Source organism: Acipenser ruthenus, chromosome 3 (genome assembly GCF_902713425.1).
Source record: "Acipenser ruthenus chromosome 3, fAciRut3.2 maternal haplotype, whole genome shotgun sequence".
NCBI lineage: Eukaryota > Metazoa > Chordata > Actinopteri > Acipenseriformes > Acipenseridae > Acipenser > Acipenser ruthenus.
The window spans coordinates 102,887,375-102,910,115 of NC_081191.1; the positions used below are offsets into that span (position 1 = coordinate 102,887,375).

At 38.1% G+C, this 22,741-nt stretch overlaps 1 protein-coding gene across 1 annotated transcript; it reads right to left on the bottom strand.

Annotated features, from left to right (window-relative positions):
* Nucleotides 1–278: 278 nt before the first annotated feature.
* Nucleotides 279–11,197, bottom strand: LOC117435531 (V-type proton ATPase subunit d 2-like). Its single transcript, XM_034058797.3, has 8 exons — nt 10,954–11,197; nt 8,670–8,841; nt 6,916–7,094; nt 5,528–5,607; nt 4,986–5,063; nt 4,169–4,345; nt 3,689–3,766; nt 279–936 (listed from the first exon to the last, which is right to left on the bottom strand). Exons 1-8 carry the CDS (start codon nt 11,081–11,083, stop codon nt 775–777), a joined length of 1,056 nt encoding a protein of 351 aa, XP_033914688.3. The 5' UTR covers nt 11,084–11,197; the 3' UTR covers nt 279–774.
* Nucleotides 11,198–22,741: the final 11,544 nt, after the last annotated feature.

Consider the following 22,741-nt stretch of genomic DNA (forward strand, 5'->3'; position numbering starts at 1 on the left):
CCATTGAGTCAGCTATCTGCTGCATTTCTTTCCACATCAATCCAGGTCACTTGTTACAGCAGAAACACTACAGTATTGTATCTGCTGGTCCTCATGTGATGAGATGTGTCATTCAGCTGGCCAGTACAGTTATTCTGTCTTCCGCCAGGACAGCCAGACCTTCTGAGTCACAATACAAGATAAAGAATCTGCACTATAGGATGTGCAACCAGTTTATTTATACAGTAACTTGTAGATTGATAATCCATTTTTTTTTAGCAATTGTTTCCAAAACGGGGTTTGAGCAGTGGAAAGATGCTATAGATTGCTTTTATTAGGAAAAGTGTCAGTACTCAAACTGTAATAATAATAATAACAATACATGTTTGAATCTTTTTTGTTTTGTTTGAGAATATGTTGATTTACTCCTTTTTGACATTAATTAAGGATAGATAAATATTTCATGTATTGTACAATGCTATAGATAAAGTCATGATCTCTGGTAACATTGAGGTTGGTCAGATGGTCTGATTTCCGTCTTTGAAATATCGACATATGGTTCAATGGAAGGCCTAATTGGAGGGGAATGAAAACCATGTACGGAATGTGGTCAGGTTAAATTGGATGACTGATTGCCAATTAAAGCACAGGGCTAATACAAAATATTATACTGCTAGATCACAACACATAGGTTCCTTGTGTTACCATATTAGTATTTAAATTCATATTTATTACATTAGAAATATTTCACGTGAAAATGAACATGTCAGATATTCTGCTCGTTGATTTTCTGATTTAGAAAATAGGAATGTAATGATCAATCTTGGCTCTGTGCCTCTGAGCTATGCATTCAGCAATCCAGACGATGTTCCTGCATTCCTGTTCCTTCAGCTTGATGTAGGCATAGAACACTCCGAAGTGGAACTGGTTCATGAAGGCTAGAGTGTTCAGCTTGACCTGACAGAGACAGAGGAAACACGTCATTTACAAAATGCCTTTCTAAATGCATGCTAACGTTTTTAAAACCCATTTTCCTTACAGATGTGCAACAATCACTTCCCTAGCCTGTGTTCTGATAACATAACTCACATACAACAGAACATGGCTACATTCCCAACATTGCCACCCGTATGCATTCAGTTCAGCCCAAACTCAAGAGCTTCCCTTATAAAAGTTTACCATGACACATTTACACAGTGATTTTGCAGTTTCTACATGGTTATACTATGCTTGTATGCTTTAATAAACTTTGCTGTGCTTTTACTATGGTAAGAATGTTTTGAGGAAAAGCCGTGGAGCCTACAATTATAGTGGCACTCATTAAGGTAATTGTTTACACAAGTGTTAGTACCTTTACTGTTCTTTACAGTATGGTTTTATCATTGTATGTTCTCAACTAGCACTGTGATTCAATATATTCTTATTTCAGACATAGATTTCATTGAACATATTACAGTAAAATAAAAAAAAAATAATAGCAATTCTATTTGCAGCAACGCAACTTAATTTGTTTATATGTGTTGCTGGGCAACCTCTTACAGGGCAGCAGTGTGGAGTAGTGGTTAGGGCTCTAGACTCTTGACCGGAGGGTTGTAGGTTCAATCCCAGGTGGGGGACACTGCTGCTGTACCCTTGAGCAAGGTACTTTACTTAGATTGCTCCTGTAAAAACCCAACTGTATAAATGGATAATTGTATGTAAAAAATAATGTCATTGTATGTAAAAATAATGTGATATCTTGTAACAATTGTAAGTTGTCCTGGATAAGGGTGTCTGCTAAGAAATAAATAATAATAATCATTTAAGATTGCCGTCTTTGTTGTTGTAGGCTTTACCTTCAAAGAACGTATGCGACAGTCCTCCTAAAACGATAAGAGGTAGCCCCGTGACAAATACCAATATACTGTATAACAAAGACACTTGTATTTCTCATATGTTTTGTAGAGTTTACAATTCCAATGTACCATAATACCCAAGCCTTGGCTTCGGGTCAGTGCATTGAGGAAATATGTCTATGATGTCTAAGCATTTTAAGTAGGAAACAAAAGTGCACTGAACTGAAATAAAGTCTAGTATGCGATTATTTAGTCTTGTCTGTTATAAATGGACTCTGAGAGGGAACTATCGGACAAAAGCATTCGTCATTGTATCTTAGTCATTTATTATTTGTTATTTCATTTTGTTCACCAGTTTAGCCCCATGAGATACAGACTCTTGTTTTGAGGGACACCAAGTATATTGAAAGCAAGGGCTTCCACACAGGTGTGGCTCATGCGTCAATTAAGCAAATAACATCCCAGCATGCTTAGGGTCATGTATAAAAATGCTGGACAGGCTTGGTTACCTATAATTATGGCTAGCATGGCTGCAAGAGGAGACCTCAGTGACTTTGAAAGAGGGGTGATTGTTGGGGCGCGTTTGGCAGGAGCTTCAGTGACCAAGACAGCTCAACTTGCTGATGTTTCACGAGCAACGGTGTCTAAGTTGATGTCGGCATGGAACTCCGAGGGAAAGACATCATCAGCAAAGGGCAACAGTGGGCGGAAGCACATACTCCAGGATCGTGATATCCGTGCATTAATTCGAAGTGCAAGGCAAAACAGGCGAGCAACTGCAGATCAATTAACTGCAAATTTCAAACTGGGGCGCGAGCAGCCAGTTTCATCAAAAACGGTCCACTGAGAATTCCACAGAGCGGGATACCATAGTGGCCCAATGCCCTATTAAGTGACTTTACATTGGTGTTTCCATTTTTTCTGTCCACTACCTGTATGTATGTACTGTGTATGTATGTGTGTATATATATATATATATATATATATATATATATATATATATATATATATATATATATATATATATATATATATTGTAATATAGCGGGTTGTGAGAGACGGCAGGGAGGGGGTTAAAACCTCCCTGCAAAGAAAAAAAGAGAAAAAACTTGTGAAAATGCACCTTTTTGTTTGATTGATTGCTTTATTGTTTCATTTGATTTTCTAATTGATTTCTTAATTTGCTTATTGTTTAGTTTAATTGTTTTATTATTATTATCCGCACCTGGGCGTTATTAAAAATTAGATCCAGGTGCGGGAGTTTAAAAGGAGAGCAAGCAGTCTGCTCGGGGCTGCTAAGGAGAAGGAGGCAGAAAGGAGTGCTCTGCTTCCTGGCAGTCCTGAGGTAAAAAGGTATAGTGCAAACCTGTGTGGTTAAGTTTTGGGGCAGGGAAACGGCTTAGCCGTCCTGTGGTAGTTAGGTTCCTGCGTGTGTAGTTAGTGCTCGTAAAGAGCTAGGTGTTTGTTTTGTATTTTGTTTTATTTTGTCTTTATTAAAAATATAGCGCAACCGCGCTGAAAAATCCATTTCTGTGTGTGCTGGGTCGTATTTTTAAAGGGGCACGAACCCGAGTGAGTGCGAACCTGTTACATATGGTGGCAGAGTGTGTGGGCACCCCTACGACCCTAGAAATGGAGAGCATCGAGGAGTTAATTGCGCGAATCAATCGCAATACTGCTGCTCAAATAGAGCAGACTGCAAGAATGGAGAGACAGATGAGTGAGTGGGGGTTGACACCGCTGAGGAAAAAGGTGCATTTTCACAAGTTTTTTCTCTTTTTTTCTTTGCAGGGAGGTTTTAACCCCCTCCCTGCCGTCTCTCACAACCCGCTATATTACATTTTATATATATTACACACACACACATTGCTCACCTCATGTTCAAAGAATTTATCTTCTAGTGTCTTTTCATCCGGACCTCGTCCTGATCCTTCAAAGAGAAATTTGTATTCCTGTGGGGAAATACAGCACTTAAACAAGTCATAAAAAACTAGCATGAAATGGCCCTCATCACTCTTTTAATAATATCCGTGATGGATCATTAATGTGTGAAATGTGTGGTTTATATTTGTTTGGTAACGGAATCTGATTTTTGTCAATTAAATATCTCAACAGTGGGTAAGCTACTCAATCTTTTTACTGTGTTTTTATTCTATTGATGAATTTACTAAACCACTCCGGGGGTAAACATTAGAAGGACTACTATTGAGTGTCAGGATTTGTACCTCTGGTTGATTAGCTCTTTAAAATTGACTGTGTATAAATCTTTTTTTATTTTTTCTCAATTCACAGACCTTGCAGTTTACTGATTCTTACAGTTATCTCTGTAAACAGCAGCCAGTCACGTGACTTACAGCATAGTAATCAGCAGTGGCCTTCACATGCTCATAGTCTTCTGCATTGGCCAGCCTACGTAAGCCTTCGGGGTAAAGCTTTCCACAAGTTGGGAACAGCATCTGCCTGTCTTCCTTTTTCAGCTCCGTCCCGAAAGAGTTTACTGTGATTATGAAGGCACGTCGGTCTGCTTCAAACTGTGTTAAAACAAAAATAATGATCCAAGCAGAAACAACAATGGATTACAGAAAATATGCTATTAAAAGAAGTATGTTATCTTTCCTAGACTTCTTTAATGTACCCGTCTGCGGTGTTAACTGAGCTCCCTGTTTTCTGTGAACCTTTGATATCCCCCTGGCCACGGTGAACGAAAAAGCCATCTCTATACCTTATAAATCTGACAACATGGACTACCACAGTGCTACCTAATGACTGAAAGTAACTTTGCAGCTTAACTAGAATAATACATTGCATAGGTGTAAATAACTAAAAACTCAATAGCAGTGAAAGGTTTTGCAAAAGGACATTACAATCCATCTACTTTTTTGTCAGTTTTTTTCAATTTTATTTGTGATCTCCAGGCATGACTTTATTCTTTATTTATTTTTTAATCAGTCATTAACTAATATCCTGCAGTCCAGTAATACTAACCCTTAATTGTAAGTCTCTTTAGTTAAGTGTTTGAGCTTCCACTCCAGTCGGTAAATGACTTCTGTTTTTTGAAAGGACATGAATCCATCTTCATGTACCAAAATGAGAACCAGCAGTAAATCCCAGGCTGGAATAAACACTTTGAAACCCTGCCCTGTTGTCTTCATTACTAAACTTTATACTTACCTCAAGAATGGGGCACATTGTTTCCTCGGTCGCGCCTCCCTGTTCTTTACAGAATTTATGGAAGGATTCTATATAAGACTAAAAAAAAAAAAAAACTTGAATTTTGCATGCTACAAATGTCAATGTTACTGTTGTGTTTACCATACAGTAGAATACTTCATGTATTGTATCATATGAAACAATAATGGTCTTATTACTGCTTAAGTTTAATGATGTCCATACAGCCCTCATACAGCCCAAGAAAGGTGTACTGAAAGACAAGTACATTTCATCGATGGATACATAGCTAGAAAATACCACCTTTTTTACTGAAAAAATGCTGTCAGCCTAACAGAAACACCATTCTGAAAAAAACAAACATGTTTACTTGAGCTGTTGTGTAAGGTAAAATTGTTTGTAATGGAAAAATAATCCATGTACAGGTTAAACGGTGATACAGCCTCTTTAACCACCTTTGGGGATGGCATGACTGGATCTCCTATCTGATAAAGAAGAGTGAAAGCTCAGCTATGGAAGGATGTAGTAAACAGACACCAACATACCTTATACAGCTTATTTCTCATGATCTCAACATTCATTTCATCCAGGTCGGTCTCAGATAAACAGTCTTGGAAAAACTGAGCTAAAATGAAAACCAGTGAATTCTAGGGGTTTCATCTATTACTCATCTATTAGTGACATTATGGGTGTGGAAGTGTAGCAATTGTCAACCCCAACATATTCAATACATTAAACACATTTACATACCAGAACAAAGACATTTGTTTCAGTAAATAGATTCATACTTCGAAATGTATGATTAAGGGGTGACAATGTTTTGTATTATGGCATCAATACCATTAAAGTGACTTTTAAAAGTACCAAATAACAAAACAAACAACAGTTGTGATAATGATAACTGGTGCTTTCTTTGGCATGTTTTGTAGTGTTAGCATTAAAACAGTGTAACAGTAACATCATTTCATAAGTCTTCACTGTACAGGTGTCAAATGTGGAGACATTTATTTTCATTTTAAAACATCACATCTGGTGTTACTCTAATTAAGTTGTCAGGCGTCTTTGTGGTTAAATGATCTTACTGGCTGCAAAGCATGTCAGTCATTAGGGGAAGCTGCTGGTTGGTTACTCACAGGAAAGAAGGCCCCGAAGGGGTGGGGATTCATTCGATCTCCAGGTTAATTGCCATGGTAAATGCAAGATAATCTGAAAGCATGGCTTGCAAACAGAGATGAAGCCTATAATATTGCTGTACCAGGTAGCATGCATGTATGTATGGCTTTTTTTTCTGATAACACGGTAAATGTTTTAAAGCATTCAAATATAGATTTTCAATATTGTTAAGGCAAGCCATAATTTAAAACTTCTATCAGGCCTTGCCACTGTTGTTGCATTCATATATATATATATATATATATATATATATATATATATATATATAAATGTTTTTAATATGATCCTGACTTGAAAAGAATGCGTGAACCATTTAAATCCAATGATGCGCTAAACCTGTTTGGGTTCAACTTTGGAGAAACAGTGGCACCTAGTGGCCACACAGGTTCATCATAAGAACATAAGAACATGTGGCCCATCAGTGCTCACCTGGTTTCAAATACTAACTGATTCCCAGAACTTCATCTTCAAGACGGAAGTCAAATTCACTCACGTGATCTTTGCCATACATTTTCCATAAAGGTACAAGAAGCATGAGTCAACTACATCTTACTTATATTGCATTTGGTGGGAAACCACATTGCATATTATTTCTATTGGTTTGTGTTTCTTTGTTACCTCCACAAGATATGATAGTAGTCTAAACACCATGATACAGCTGTTGTGTTGCTGTGCTTGTAGCCACAAAGCAGTCAACACTGTCACTTCCTATGGTCCACTGTGGTTATAGAAAAACAAAATATTCACTATATATATTTACCTAGAGGTGTGTCGACAAGTATGGCATTATAGAGCTCAGCAGGAGTCTGAGCAATACTGACAGCTTCCATCTGGTCAAAGCTTCCCAAAGGGTGACATTTTGGAACCAGCTCAGCTATGGGCCGCTGACGCAGAGTGCCAGTGATCAGCAGAATCACATTGTCAATCATGTAACTGAAGCTAAAACAAACCACAACAAACAACAATGTTTTAAAGTAGGGCAGTAGCTGCTCATTTTTATTGTTTTTTTTCTTTAAAAAAACAAAACAAAAACATTCTCCTTACTACTGTATGGTGTGCAATCATTTTGATTGGTTCTAGGTTTCTCGCATATTGTGTTATTATCATTTATATATTTAGAGTAGGTCATTTCATAAAAATGATTTCTCTTAACAAGGTTTAAGTGAATTGGAGTGCCTGGTGTTAATACTAATAACAAACCAGTTAAAATAACTAACAAACAAACCTTTGACATCACGTTGAAGGACAAAACAATTTGTGTGGCATCTATAAAGCTCTCCACACACGGGACGCGATGCGATTTGTCCTGCGATAACATGGTACTTCCGCTGCAACACTACCTTTTACACCAGCGGCGACAGGCTCCTGCGTTATGACAGGCGACTCTCCTTTGATTGTATCATCAGTTTGAAAAAGTCACACGTATGATACTCCGGTTGTACAGCTAATAAAAATGCAGAATACATAACAGCTTTTCAGAATACTTATTTCAGTAAAGGTCAACGAATCATACACACCAGCTATATCCAGTTCCCTGGAAACGGGCTGCCAGATGCTTCCGCCATTGTTTACTGAAGGCGCACAAGGGAAGCTGTTCCTCATTTGTCAGTTCTCTAGCTGCCTTGCGATAAAATGGCAAAAATAGACACCAATCCTATTTTTTTGCATCTCTTCAGTGTCACTTCAGCGTCGCGCATCGCATCGCAGGCAGTGTGAACTGCATACATGTTTGATTTTTTTTGTCATGGTATGGTGTGTCGTACGACACATTCGCTTGTCGTATCGCGTCAGGTGTGTAGAGGCCTTAAGACTTCTATACGTAGAGGATTTAGAGCTGCTAAAGGTTACTACTTTAGCAAATTGTATTTTTAAAATCGAAACATTTCCCATTGCTCATTTGGCTCGAAACTGATTTGAAAAAATGTACATAATGTGGCAATTTTGTGGTTCCCCAGCATTCATTTTTGTAATTGCATGCATTGCACAACAAACAGGAGAAATCACTTTGAATAGTTAACAGTAGTTAACAAACAAATAGCCATTTCTACTCCACAAAACAGGAAGCATGACAGCAGGAAGTTCTTATGTTCTTATGTTCTTATTAATGTAGTGCAGGCATTGGAAATCAGTCTCTGACAGAAGAATATCAACCTTTTCAATGGTAAATAACTCCTCTAAAATGTTGAAGTTAAATATCAGAAAAGCAGTGACTACAGGACAGAAGTACTGCCCAGTAATTATACAGGGTCATAGAGACATGAATAATCATATGTCACACTGTTCCTAATCACATGACTCATGTCCGGTGATCGTCTATCTGCACTTGTTTAGCCCTGTAAGGAATATTTTCCTTCGACAATAATACCCTTAACTAAAATCAGACCATGAATAAGCCTGCTTCCTTTTTCCAAATATTTAGTGCTTAAGGGAACTGTTAAAGTAGGCAATTAGTTTTAATTAGTTTTATTTAGCGAATACAAGTTTGATGTAAATCAGAGAGTTCATTCAACTTACGTGATAAAGTTGAGGAAAGTTGCCAGTGGTTCCAAGGAATGGTTCCTGAAGTATCGAAACTCAGTTAACAGTTTCTCCTTCAGCTTGTCATCAATCGTCGTCACTGTAAGTGGACCAGTTTCATTTGCTAAAAAGTTGCCATAATCTGTACTCTGGAGGTGTAGCTTCAGATCTGAAAAAAGAAATAGTAGATTTTCTTGTAATGATATATTTTAAAGTTAACTTCACTTGGCACAGGCCATAATTAGGATGCACTTCCGATTCTCCACTACCCAAGCAACTTGAGAAAGTAAGGGCACTGAAACTATCTTCTGCAATATGTATCGGGATTTAGTGTTATGATGTTCAAAGCCAACTACATCCTTTTACACCTGTACAGTATACAGAACACTACCAAATGTATTCCAGATGTGGTCACAAGAGGATATAACTGAGATGTTCAAAGTGAACATCAGAAATGTACACAAAGTGTAGTATTCAGTGCGTTTAGTCCGGTTTCCAGCTACAATAGTGGGCAGCAGCCCTCTCCTCCATTGGTCCATGGGTATTGAAGTCTAGATGAACTCCCAAACATGCAAAGTCCCGTTCAGAAGTCACATTTAATTCTGTCACTGACCTGCTCTGTAGTTTCAGTAAATCATTCCATGTGTTATATGTAGTTGGAATTGGAAAATTACATAATATACTATATGCGTGTGCCCCAAGACATGATTAAAATGCATTTTGTAGTGTCCATCAGGGCATGAAGAATGATTGCTTAGCAGCAAATGTTTTGTTGCCCATAGTATTTAAACTACAACATATTTATATTACAATAAATGTCCTACTGTACATTTGAATAGCATAAGACAACTATGGTATGCGATGTTTCAATTCTTGGAGCAGATATTTATTATTATTTATTTCTTAGCAGACGCCTTTATCCAGGGCGACTTACAATTGTTACAAGATAGTACATTATTTTTACATACAATTACCCATGTATACAGTTGGGTTTTTACTGGAGCAATCTAGGTAAAGTACCTTGCTCAAGGGTACAGCAGCAGTGTCCCGCACCTGGGATTGAACCCACGACCCTCTAGTCAAGAGTCCAGAGCCCTAACCACTACTCCACACTGCTGCCCTAGAATTATGTATAGAATGTAACAGTCTGTATACTAAAAACACTGATTTTACCTGATCCATAACAATGTGTAGATACAAAGATAAGGACTTACTCTGGTGCAGGAGTGAAACTGGGTAAAACCTGAACTGGCTAATGCTAGTCTGCATTTCTCTTACTAGAACAAAGAATGGTCAGTTTCAGTTGTAGCAATACGTCTTGTTTAGTATATAGTAGACATTAGATGTGCCAAAGCTACAGTGGTAACTGAGGTATTTAGAATGCCATATATGCCGTATTCCATTTTGGTTGATAGTCTACAGTCCTCAAGACACAGACATTACAGAAAAATAAAACTTTCTTTTTTGCTTAGTTATCATCTGCAGATCTAAGCACATGCAAATATGGCAAAGAAGCCATGGTAAAATATGGTAATTAAAGATGGTTTGCCGTGGTAAAGCAGCAGAGGTGGCACAGTGCTTTGCCTGGACATTTCCAGTGTTCAACATTTGTTCCAATGAACCAGTGACTGACATCATTCACTTTAGTCATGAAAGGTTTCTCTGATGAGATTATTTTGGAAAATACATTCCCTTGGTTCCTGGCTGCTATTGTTTTTTTTTATTCTTTTACACAGATGTGGCAACACAGAACAGATATTTGTTAATTTCATTTATTTTCTGATTTATCTATCACATGAAATAACAACTCTACTGAGAATAATCATTCTTTATCTTTTCAACTGTACAAAGTGTATGTATGACTGTGCTGTTTGCCACAAGTCTTTGCACATTAATCTTCCTGTTTTCTGGTGTGAGTCTACATCTCCCCAGCCTTTACCAGTTTCAAGTTGGAAAAAGCGGTTTCCTCCCCCCCACAGTTTCACTTCGTTAATTCTAACAGGGTGACCTTCAGTTGCAATTGTTTAGTCGTCTTCACAAATTTTAAGCAACACTATATGAGTCTTTTCTGTGTTGAAGCTATCAGACAATTGACACAAAGCATTTGAACATCCAAATAACATCCCATAAAAACTCGCCCACAGTTTTTCCAAAACTCTTGTTCATTACGTTCACTGTATTTTGTTATAAATAACCCTGTGATAGCAATAAACAGAAAAACACACTTGGTGCTTATTATTCCCGCTCAATACAACAGAAAGCTTAAAGAGCAGCTCCTTACCTTCTACTGTTTCACACTGTACCAGGTTCTGATAGTCAATCTGTTTGAGGATGCCAGCCTTAAAACCCCTAACAAGACCCTCCAAGTAGCCGCTGTCCACATTGAAGTACAATTCTGAGTACCCTGCCATCTTACAGTGACCTCTTTATCTACAGCACCTGCTGGTCTCTTGACCTTTCTGTTCTGCCTGGATTTTAGAACCCTTTCCTAGCACACAGGATTACACAGACAGTACAGACAGATCAGCTGATCACTGATCCTGCCAATTGCAGCTCCTCCCCTTCTTACTTGCTCTCACAGTCTCCACCCATTGATGTAACTCAGAGCTGCTGTTGAGTAAACTGAGGGATTTGCATGTTATGGTACTTAAACTTCAAACTGTGGCTGTTATGTGAACCATGTTAATAGATAAGTATTTTTTTTTCACTATAAATTGACAAAATATAGCTTATATGAGTGCAGAATACTACATAGGGGGTCACAACTTCATCCAAGTTAGAATAAAGGATGGAGAAAAACAACTGGGATTACCTATACAGGACCGAACTTTATAGGAAATCTAGAGTACTGCCACAGCTAGCCCAGTTATTTTAACACTCTGACATCACATGCAAAACAATATTTTTATATCTGTGGATATATTGGGAGAGATAGGGAGACAAAAAGTGAATAAAAAACGTGTTCTGTTTTTTTAAATATAAAATCTGTCCAACAATATTTCACATATACAAAACCAACCAAGTTAGCATAAAGGGTCCAGCCATATGATATCTATAAAAGGGCCAAAAAAGACCAGTCCTGTAAAGATATAATACAGTTAAATTAAACCAGACAGAATTGGGGCAAGCTTTGCCCCCTATGTTTATTGCTGTAGGATCTAGTAGCAACATGAATAAAAAAGTGTGAGCCAAGTTTGCCCCAATTCTGTCTTGTTTCACTTTTACATAATATCTTTACATAAGGAGACTATATGGCTCCGTGTTCAGCGGGATAGTTAGGGATAGTTCAGGCTTTTCAACTCGCAACCCAATGCATTCTGGTAAGCGTAGTCCTGCTTCTCTTAAAGGTAAGAATTGTACGTGAAACAGGTTAAATTTTATTTAAAAAAAATATATATGTTTTAGGACCTGTGGCAGGGTTGAGGCCTACCCGTGTAAATAATGTACAGTTGATGGGGTTGATAAAGAAAATATGGGTTTGTTTTGTTTAAAAATCACATTTCTTTAGATTTTGTAAAACAAAGTGTGTACCTGATTGAAATCTAATGTACAGCAGGTGGCCAGGTGTTAATTAAATAATTAACAAAAAAAAGGCTGAAGAGTCAGTTTCTTTGTTCATAAAATATGGACAACATATAATTAAAGAAGTGGATGAGGCCAGATATTTGGAGGTTTATTTAGATTAAAATAAAAAAAATGATGTGGCATAAACATATCAAAATTATAACAGATGAGTGTAAATAAAGATTACATTTGCTGAGAGCAATAGCAGGTACCAAATTGGGTGCAGATGTTATTGTACCTTTATGTGCCAACAACCCGTAAAAAGAAGAAGAAGAAGAAGACTCATGGCTGTGTGGATATCCAGGGAAAATGAACCAAGACCGAGGACCACCGTGTGTTTAACCAGGATCCTTAGGACCATAGCAGAGGGATGCATTTAGGGGATTTTAAGTTTATTTAGTTTGTGTAGGAGAAGGTTCCTGGTGCGGGACCTCCCTTTTAGTGGGAACAGCACACGGCCATCTTTTGTTTCTTAGTTGCTTTCCCACTATGTTTTGTTTTGCATTTTTGTATTATGTACACCTGTGTGTATGTCCTACCGCACTAGGGCCACTGCAACAGCCTGTTAAATAAAACCTGAACGCCTGAGCAGCGTTTTCAACCTCAAAACCCTCTGTGTCTCTCGTTTCTCAGCGGACACCCACACAGTAACAGAACACCCCTGTTTCAGGACCTTTCAATTCACAAAATCAATACAAAAAAGTGGTTGTAGTTGAGGTGGTCACAACCCATGGCTTCTTGTAGGGGTAATAATAATAATAATAATAATAATAATAATAATAATAATAATAACTTCAACACTTACTTAAAACTATCAATAGTTGTATCTTCTGGATAGAAAACCCAGTACTCACATGAGGAGATGCAGTAGACAATAATCTAAGCATGTTGTGCTGTCCAGAACAGAGCACAGAGTTACAGTACACAAGATAAAGTTTCACCCTAAAATTAGGTTCTATTGAGGTTCATTCACTTGAACAGAGGGTCTGTGGTCGATTTTTAGGGCACTTTAAAAATGATCAAAATCACTGTCACAAAACATTGAAGCTGAAATGCATTTTAGTCAACTTCTGGTTTAGCCCCCGCCACTTCCAAATATGATCCAAGTACTTTACCTGGCTGTAGGACCGCCCTCCTCAAGCCTTTTTCAGTTTCACAGAGGATTGGACCTATCATCTGTTTCCATGATTACCACTCACAGAAATGACCAGGCAGTGCAAACTGTTTACAGCTCTTTTTCAGTAATCTGACTACTGTATAATAAATACATGTATTTGTTTTTTCAGAGCCTTTGTCAGTTTCAGTACACTGAAGAACCTACAGTATATAGAAATCTGTCAAATGTACAGTAGGTATCACTGGAAACCAGTCTTCTCTGTGTTGCTCTGTCCAACTGTATCTCATCTGCCATCAACATTTTATTACTGGTATGAGAAGTTAGACCTTTTCTATTGAGTGCAGGGCTTTAAATTGCTCATTCCTGCTTTGCAAAACCAGCAGAGGGAGTCAGTGATCAGCTATGTGTTCTAAATAATAGAAGAGAAGTTATAACAAGGGATTGAGTGTTTGAATAAACAAAGAGCAGTAAACACGAGACAGAGCAGCACAGCGTTTCTTTCATATATTTGACTGATGATAGTAAGAATAATGGGTCTATCTCTGTAGTGGTGTGTGTCCATCTTGGCAGGGAATTCCATATACTCGGGGATAAACACAGCACTCTTTAACCCTGAATACACAGGAAGCCCGGGAGAACCAATCCGAGCCAGGAGTTTTTTCAACTCTTTGACTGCCTCTCCTTCCTAATAATCCAGAGATATAACAAAAAAAGTGATGGCTGGTGCACTGGTGGTCAAACTTTGGGTCTTCTGGTTTTTGCTCCACCTGAGTTTTCAATTACTTAATTGGACCACATATTTTCTTAATTGGTCAACACTAACATTTCTTCCAGGTATTTAGCCATTGGTGATTTAAGGGTACTGTAATGCTTTTTATATTATTATTTATTATGTTTACCTCCTCTGCAGTCTGGATTTGAGCTGCTGACAGTCCGCTCTAAAGGCAGATACACTGCAGTTTCACGAAAGGGGAATCCCCCCTAGTGGGGTTCGTAGTCATGTCTTTTATGCACACATACAATGGGCCTATTCAGCCAGTAGGGGTCATTCAATACAGTACCCAGAAACCCTGCAGGATTGTGGCTTTCCAGGACCAGGGTTGGCCACCCCTGTTCCAGTGTTTGTAGCTGTCAAGAAATATAATCTGAATGGCACTTAAACAACGGGGATAGCTGTGACAATACCCTGGATTTACAAGAAAAAGTTTGTTTGGGTTCATAAATAGTCATAGTATTTTCCTACTTTATTCTACCTTAGCTAGAGTAACTGCAATGACTACTTTGTCATATTCTAACCATAGAAATACTTCTGATAGCCCTAGCTCTTTTCATGTTCTGGGTTTCAATTTTATATCTAAACATATTAGCTCACATGTAACTGTAACACATCAGCTAGTTTATCTTGCTTAAATTATTATTATTATTATTTATTTCTTAGCAGACGCCCTTATCCAGGGCGACTTACAATTGTTACAAGATATCACATTATTTTTACATACAATTACATTATTTTTTTACATAAAATTACCCATTTATATAGTTGGGTTTTTACTAGAGCAATCTAGGTAAAGTACCTTGCTCAAGGGTACAGCAGCAGTGTCCCCCACTGGGGATTGAACCCACAACCCTCCGGTCAAGAGTCCAGAGCCCTAACCACTACTCCACACTGCTGTCCATAGTCTTTCTGTACTTTATGGGCCCACAATCTATACATTAAGGGGTAGATTGAACCATTCACTCCAATGCTGATGTTGAAAGGGTCCCTTTGTTCTGGTTCTCTACAGTTGTCTGTTATTTAGTGTAAATTATGAAAATATCAGACTTTGGGGGTATACCTGTCTGTCTCTACATCAATCCATCTGTATGTCATGCTTCACAATTTTGCATATCTGGATAAGCACTTATCCAGCTGACATGGAATTTTGTATTAACATTATTTAGCCTAGCTGAGCAGATTCTGAGGACGTCCATCTGTCTGTATGTCACACTTCACATGCTTGCATAGATCTGGCCAACCACTTATCCAATTGTCATGAAACTTAGTATTAACATTAATTAGCATACCCCACTAATAGTTTGAGATTTGGACTACAGTATAATGGAAGTGTCTGTCTGTACGTCACACAGACATTTGTGCATGTATCCGGAGAACCATCATCATCATCATACTGACCGCTCTAATTTTGAATTTTTTAAACAGCTATTTTTGCAATCCATGAATCACCCTAGGACACTTTTTCTACTGCAGATATTGAATCAAGGGAAATTATTGCAAGCAGACATTGTCACCGATTGTGAGAAAGTGGTTTGCAGTGCTCAAGACAAGGACAAACAACACAGTACTGGTGAAGTGATGGGTTATTTATTTGTAATCCACAGTCTGATGACAACAGTATTGCTCCGTTTAATCCACGGGTTCAGTCCCAAAATAATAGTCCCGATATTTAATCACCCACAATAAACACAAACATGATCAAAAGTCCGTAGTGAGTGCTGTAGTGCTCGTGGTGCAAATAGTTAATCGTGACTCAAGGTGCAGTGTTGTCCAGGTTGTCCTGGCTGTAGCTACAGCTCCGGATCGTGTTAGCCGTCTAATAACAACAAACATGTATAATTAAACACGACAAAACAAACAAAACACTTGCGATAACAATACGAGTTCTCCTTCCGATTCAGCATTAACCATAACAAAGGAACAGATCACCTCGCTACGTCCCCTTATATACCATCAATCACGCTCACTTGGTTAACAATTGCAACCGCTCCTCCAATCCACGACTGCCACATCGTTTCCCTTCTGGGTCGATGATTTAATGTACCGTAGCTCCGCCCCTTTTCTAGATGGTCTACTTCCGCCTAACCCTGGGAATTAATTGTGTGACCATCCAGTCCAGGGCACTCACAGGTCGGGAGGGAGATTTATCACCAAGAATCATTCTGACTCTGTCACACCGATACAGACCATTCTTGTACTATTTTGACTAACCACAGAAAAACTTGTGAAGCTGCCTTCAAGGCAGACATTATATCACAACAGTTCTGATAAACAACACAAACAGCGAGCACTCTGTTCACAACGCCTTTTAAAATGTGATATCAAACAGCCTCTTACAGTCTTTCCACAAATTCAGAGTATTTTCTCTTGTGTAGATACAAATGACCCTATCTGTCTCTTTTCAAGGCTGGAATGAATAAATATCAGGGAAGGGCATATACTGTTGCATTAATTTAAATTTTGGAACAAAGCAGGAAAAAATCAAACCTACATTCAAGCCTACAGTAAATTCATGTTAATGTCTTGCTATGTCAAGAGTATATTATCTCTAGCACAGAAATAAAAAACGTGTTTGGTGTTTGGCCTCACCCCTTTGGCGCACCCTGGTGCCATGTAAGGGTCAACTTTATTTAAGGATTCATAGGTTAATGATGAAAGCTAAGGGCTTGATACCAGGAGGTCCCCGGTTCTATTCCCCACTCAGCCACTAACTGTGTGTGACCTGAGCAAGTCACTTAACCTCCTTGTGCTCTGTTCTTCGGATTAAAAGTAAAACCGAGATCCGATTGTAAGTGACTCTGCAGCAGTTGTTGCTGCATAGTTCAACCCCTAGTCTCTGAAAGTAGCTTTGGATAAAAGTGTCTGCTAAATGACTGATTCATAAAAATAATAATTAAAGCATAGCAAAGTGTAGTGAAGCACAAGAACAAACAGAGCACTAAAAGTAATTTAAAAAAGTAATTAAAATAATTATGTTGTCTAGATAAGAAACATTGTATATTACATGTAATTTTACATTTAGTCATCTTGTTATGAAATTAAAGCTCAAATTCAATAAGTTACTGCAATAAACAGTCGACCTCACAGTCATTGGTGCAACTTTGCACCAGTGGTGACCCCTTGTCAGGGGATCGAAGGGATTCAGGGTAAGTAGGGGTGCACCTGGACTGAAACAAGGGTTGGGGCGTTGTGCGTTGGAAAATGTGACACAATGTTGTAATGTTGTTGGCGAGCTAGGGGGTAGTGTGTGGGCAGCACTGGTGTGGTCGAGCTGGAGCAGCATTCTTGTACTTTTTTCTATAGGCAGAACCTTGACTTAACTTGAATTAACTTAAGAATCTTTACCAATTTGTTATGAAAATGCTTATATGGTGACGAATAAAAAATAACTCAGCGATTGTGGGATTTGCAATTGTATTGGATCAGGGCTGGTGCTAGGCAACTTGCCGTCCTAGGCAAAGCCTATCTACGATAGCACTGTTTCAAATCTAGATTATAGTTAAGCAATCAAGTGGTATTAAGCTTTTGAGGTTAAGACTGGAGCCGGGTCAAACACTAAACAGTTTGTGCAAATTTGATGGACAAGAAGAAAGTCAACTTATGCCATTCACCACAAGAATAGAACAATATAGTCTTTTGTATCAGTGGCAAACATCAAAAAATTATGTTTTAGTAATTCGCCCTTGACCCAAAAGATAAAATTTAAAACAGAGTACTGTAGGTGGCTGCTGTTTTTTTTTTTTAACTGGAGATCTGGTCAAGATTAAAGGCATCATAAAAAAGAAGCAAGACCACAGTAAACTGACCAAACATTCCCTACTCAGTGGAAGTACTCTAGGATTCCACTTCCAGCATGATACTGATACAAAATCCACTGCAACACTCAGGATTCAAAAGAATGGTGTTTGCACCATAGACATTAAAAGTATAAATACGGCTGTGCCATAAACTTTGATTTAATTTATGCCTCATTGTGGAAAGAGGAAGATCACAGGTGGAGAGGGGGCAGCGATGAACTGGTCTCCGCCAAGTCAAGCTTCTAATCTGCTGCCATGTCTTTATTGTACCTTGGGCTATGTTCAATCACAAGTTCCGTTGTTTTCCTGGCTCCCATGTCACACGGTGCAATGCTGATCTTCTTCTTACAGACCTCCATTATGTGCACTAACCCACTTTTTTGTTCCTAGTGCCTATTCAATGGAAAGACTAATTTGATTTCTACACTTTGGAGAGTCAGTACTGACTTTTTCTTTTTTCTGAACTACCTCAGCAGTTTTTTTTTTACAAAGTCAATATATTTTTCTCACACAAAGCTTTACATACAAAGTTCCTTTGAAAAGAACAGTTGTTAGATGGAGGGTGAAAATAATCTAGAGCAGTTCATCCCTGTATATTTGATAAAAGCCACTTTTTAAACTCTCAGCTGGCATGAATAATGAATTTTCTGGAAAACTACATTTTTATGTCGATTAAGAGTTGACAGTGTGCCCTTCGTTGAAACTAATCATTACATGTTGTCCACAGCTCTCAAGCATTGCTCTGGAGACTTGGCAGGGCACCCTCACACTAACTTTGGGATAACCAAGGGGTTATCAAAAAAAATGATCCACTCATGACTGTAAGTATAGTATTCAAGGTGTATGTGTAGCACCACTACTCTTCAGTATTACTAAAAGAAAAGACTTATTTTTTATTTTTAGTAGAATAGTATGTTACACAAGGCTTCTTTTGAAGAAACTCTTTGTAGGGAACGCTTTCATGAAATTTCCACAAAGTGCGGTATCTGAAATTGTTTAGATATTATGGAAAATTGATTTAAAATGTCACCTACAAAAAGTTGCTATACATGTTTATAGAAAATTGCTGTTTATTGGCCTTATGATTTAATGTTTAAAGTTATGGATGTATAACAAATATGATGCTCTGGTTGCTCCAGAACAAAGAAAAAGGGTAATTTTGTCCAAGTGAAACTGAAAAAATGAAATTTTTACAATAGAGGTTCTCACCTTTAATGAAACTACCATAGTGCTGAATCCTATGTAGGCCCACTACTTTGCATCCAATGAGGGCCATCTTCAAACAACTTCCTCTTTCGGGTCGCAGCTAAGTGCGCATTTGACAAGACACTCAATATCTGGGCTATATTATGGGTAATGGGCAGGTAAAGCCGATAGCCTCTAAATCCAGGCTTTGGAGACGGCGATCCTGAAAACCAAGTCTCAGATGAGATCATGACTGGAGTTAACAGGCTATTACCGCCGCTTTATCCCCAAGTATTCCAAGCATGATCAAGAGGAGACTGTGCTAAGCCCTTGCCTTAATTACACCAGATTTTAGAGTTCAGGAGGCAACTGTACTCTCTGTTTGGACATTCACTTCTTCCCACACCACAAGAAGAATGGCATCTGTTATGTGGCTGCCACCGTCAGTGTAAAGGCCTCATATCTCAGAAAGAATTTGAATTTGTGACTTTATATTTGTTGGGTTATTTAAACCCTGCAAGCTCTGATATTGCTGACATATTGAGGACATTTGACTTAAAAGTTTCTGCTACAGAGACAGTACTGTACATTTTGAGTTGTCTTAATGTCTGGAACACAGCTGTTTTTTTTTTTTAATTTCTTTGTTAGGTTCCATTACCCGTCTTGTACATTGAAAAATATACCCTTTTACTGCTATATTGTTTTAACCTTTAATCCTATCAATGATACAGACCCCACCCTTTGACAAAGTGGGTGAAGTTCCATTACAGCTGGTGTCCACTGAACATTTGTATGGCCATATTAATGATACCGACCACTCACTTTCTGACAGTGTCTTTACAGTTGGAGCACTGATATGTTCTATGATTCTCTCCAAAAAAATCTATTACATGTGGTGATGAAATAACCAGGTCATACAGTGTCAATGATATAGACCGTTTTTTGACAAATCCATTTCTAATTAATATTTTCAAACAATTCCAGTGCCCAGGAATACTTTGTTTTTGTTCTCAAAAACAGCCATTTTGAGTTTCATAGCAAATATAATGGGATATGTGTTTATTAAAAATTAAAAATAATAATAAAATAAAATGGATGAAAATCAGTTCAAATTCTTAATTTAGCAACCTCTGGAAGGAATCAATCGATTTTAACGGTCCTATAATACAGCTAAATTAATGTTTTGTCCCATTGTAACTTCTAATGAACATCAAAATCAGCTTGCTTTTTATTACTTCTGTATGTCTTGTGATTGTGTGTTTAAAGTAATGGATGTTATATATATATACTGAGACACAAACACAGAGTTCTGTTTGCAGTTATATTTACAACAGAAAACAACTTGAGATCATTTTGATGTGAATCTTAATACAGTTAATCCAAGACAGTCTGCACATCACATCTATCTTCAGGCTACAACGTTCTGTAAAGCCTGCACATCAACATGCACCATTGTGTTTCACATATACTTGCTTACACCATAGATATATTATACATTTAATGCTACAGCAGCTTCCCAAGACCTTTTACATTTAAATATTGGAGCCTGCCATTTATCATATAAGGTATAAAAAAATAACCACAGGGTGTGGATAAACATTATTAGCTCACCAGCAAGGAATACCTGCAGCCAGGTTTTAAGATGGTCTGTCACAATCATGTCTGCTGTTCAGTTTGGTATAACTGGTATTCCTTAATCTCTGCTTAAAACAGTTTAGCCTTCTACAAAAGGGCAAATGCCACCCATTGCCACTGTTACACTAGGATTCAAAAAGGCATGGTCCTATTACTATTAATTGGCTTGGCTAAAATAATTACTATTACACATGTTTTATTCATATTTCTATAGGATAGGATTATCTTAGATACAAATATAATGTATATAGTTCATTGTTTACTTTAACGGTAAATTATTTTATAGTGTAGTTGAAAAATATAGTTTAGATTTGTATGCATGTATTATATTGTTTATAATGGATAGTTGAAAGCAATAGAAATCTGACTTCATTCTTCCAACATGTTGAGTTTCATGTGTGGAAGAAATAAACCACTGCGAGGGCTACACTGGTTGCTCGGAGGAACCAAATCACAACCATGTAACAATGTTGTCAAACACCTTAATTATCACATTTACTTCACTAGATGGAAATGTCACCAACTGGGTGAAATGCAAAAAAAGAGCTGACTCCATTAGGACGGATTAACATTATAATTGTTCTGGTCCCTGTGTTTTTTCAGTGGGTGATTGTTCTGGTCCCTCTGTTTTTTCAGTGGATGATTGTTCTGGTCCCTCTGTTTTGTCAGTGGATGATTGTTCTGGTCCCTATGTTTTTTCAGTGGATGATTGTTCTGGTCCCTATGTTTTTTCAGTGGATGATTGTTCTGGTCCCTCTGTTTTTTCAGTGGATGATTGTTCTGGTCCCTATGTTTTTTCAGTGGATGATTGTTCTGGTCCCTATGTTTTTTCAGTGGGTGATTGTTCTGGTCCCTATGTTTTTTCAGTGGATGATTGTTCTGGTCCCTATGTTTTTTCAGTGGGTGATTGTTCTGGTCCCTATGTTTTTTCAGTGGATGATTGTTCTGGTCCCTCTGTTTTTTCAGTGGATGATTGTTCTGGTCCCTCTGTTTTTTCAGTGGATGGTTGTTCTGGTCCCTATGTTTTTTCAGTGGGTGATTGTTCTGGTCCCTATGTTTTTTCAGTGGATGGTTGTTCTGGTCCCTATGTTTTTTCAGTGGATGATTGTTCTGGTCCCTATGTTTTTTCAGTGGATGATTGTTCTGGTCCTTATGTTTTTTCAGTGGATGATTGTTCTGGTCCCTATGTTTTTTCAGTGGATGATTGTTCTGGTCCCTCTGTTTTTTCAGTGGATGATTGTTCTGGTCCCTGTGTTTTTTCAGTGGATGATTGTTCTGGTCCCTCTGTTTTTTCAGTGGATGATTGTTCTGGTCCCTCTGTTTTTTCAGTGGATGATTGTTCTGGTCCCTCTGTTTTTTCAGTGGATGATTGTTCTGGTCCCTCTGTTTTTTCAGTGGATGATTGTTCTGGTCCCTCTGTTTTTTCAGTGGATGATTGTTCTGGTCCCTATGTTTTTTCAGTGGATGATTGTTCTGGTCCCTGTGTTTTTTCAGTGGATGATTGTTCTGGTCCCTCTGTTTTTTCAGTGGATGATTGTTCTGGTCCCTATGTTTTTTCAGTGGATGATTGTTCTGGTCCCTCTGTTTTTTCAGTGGATGATTGTTCTGGTCCCTCTGTTTTTTCAGTGGATGATTGTTCTGGTCCCTCTGTTTTTTCAGTGGATGATTGTTCTGGTCCCTCTGTTTTTTCAGTGGATGATTGTTCTGGTCCCTCTGTTTTTTCAGTGGATGATTGTTCTGGTCCCTCTGTTTTTTCAGTGGATGATTGTTCTGGTCCCTCTGTTTTTTCAGTGGATGATTGTTCTGGTCCCTCTGTTTTTTCAGTGGGTGATTGTTCTGGTCCCTCTGTTTTTTCAGTGGGTGATTGTTCTGGTCCCTCTGTTTTTTCAGTGGGTGATTGTTCTGGTCCCTATGTTTTTTCAGTGGATGATTGTTCTGGTCCCTCTGTTTTTTCAGTGGGTGATTGTTCTGGTCCCTCTGTTTTTTCAGTGGATGA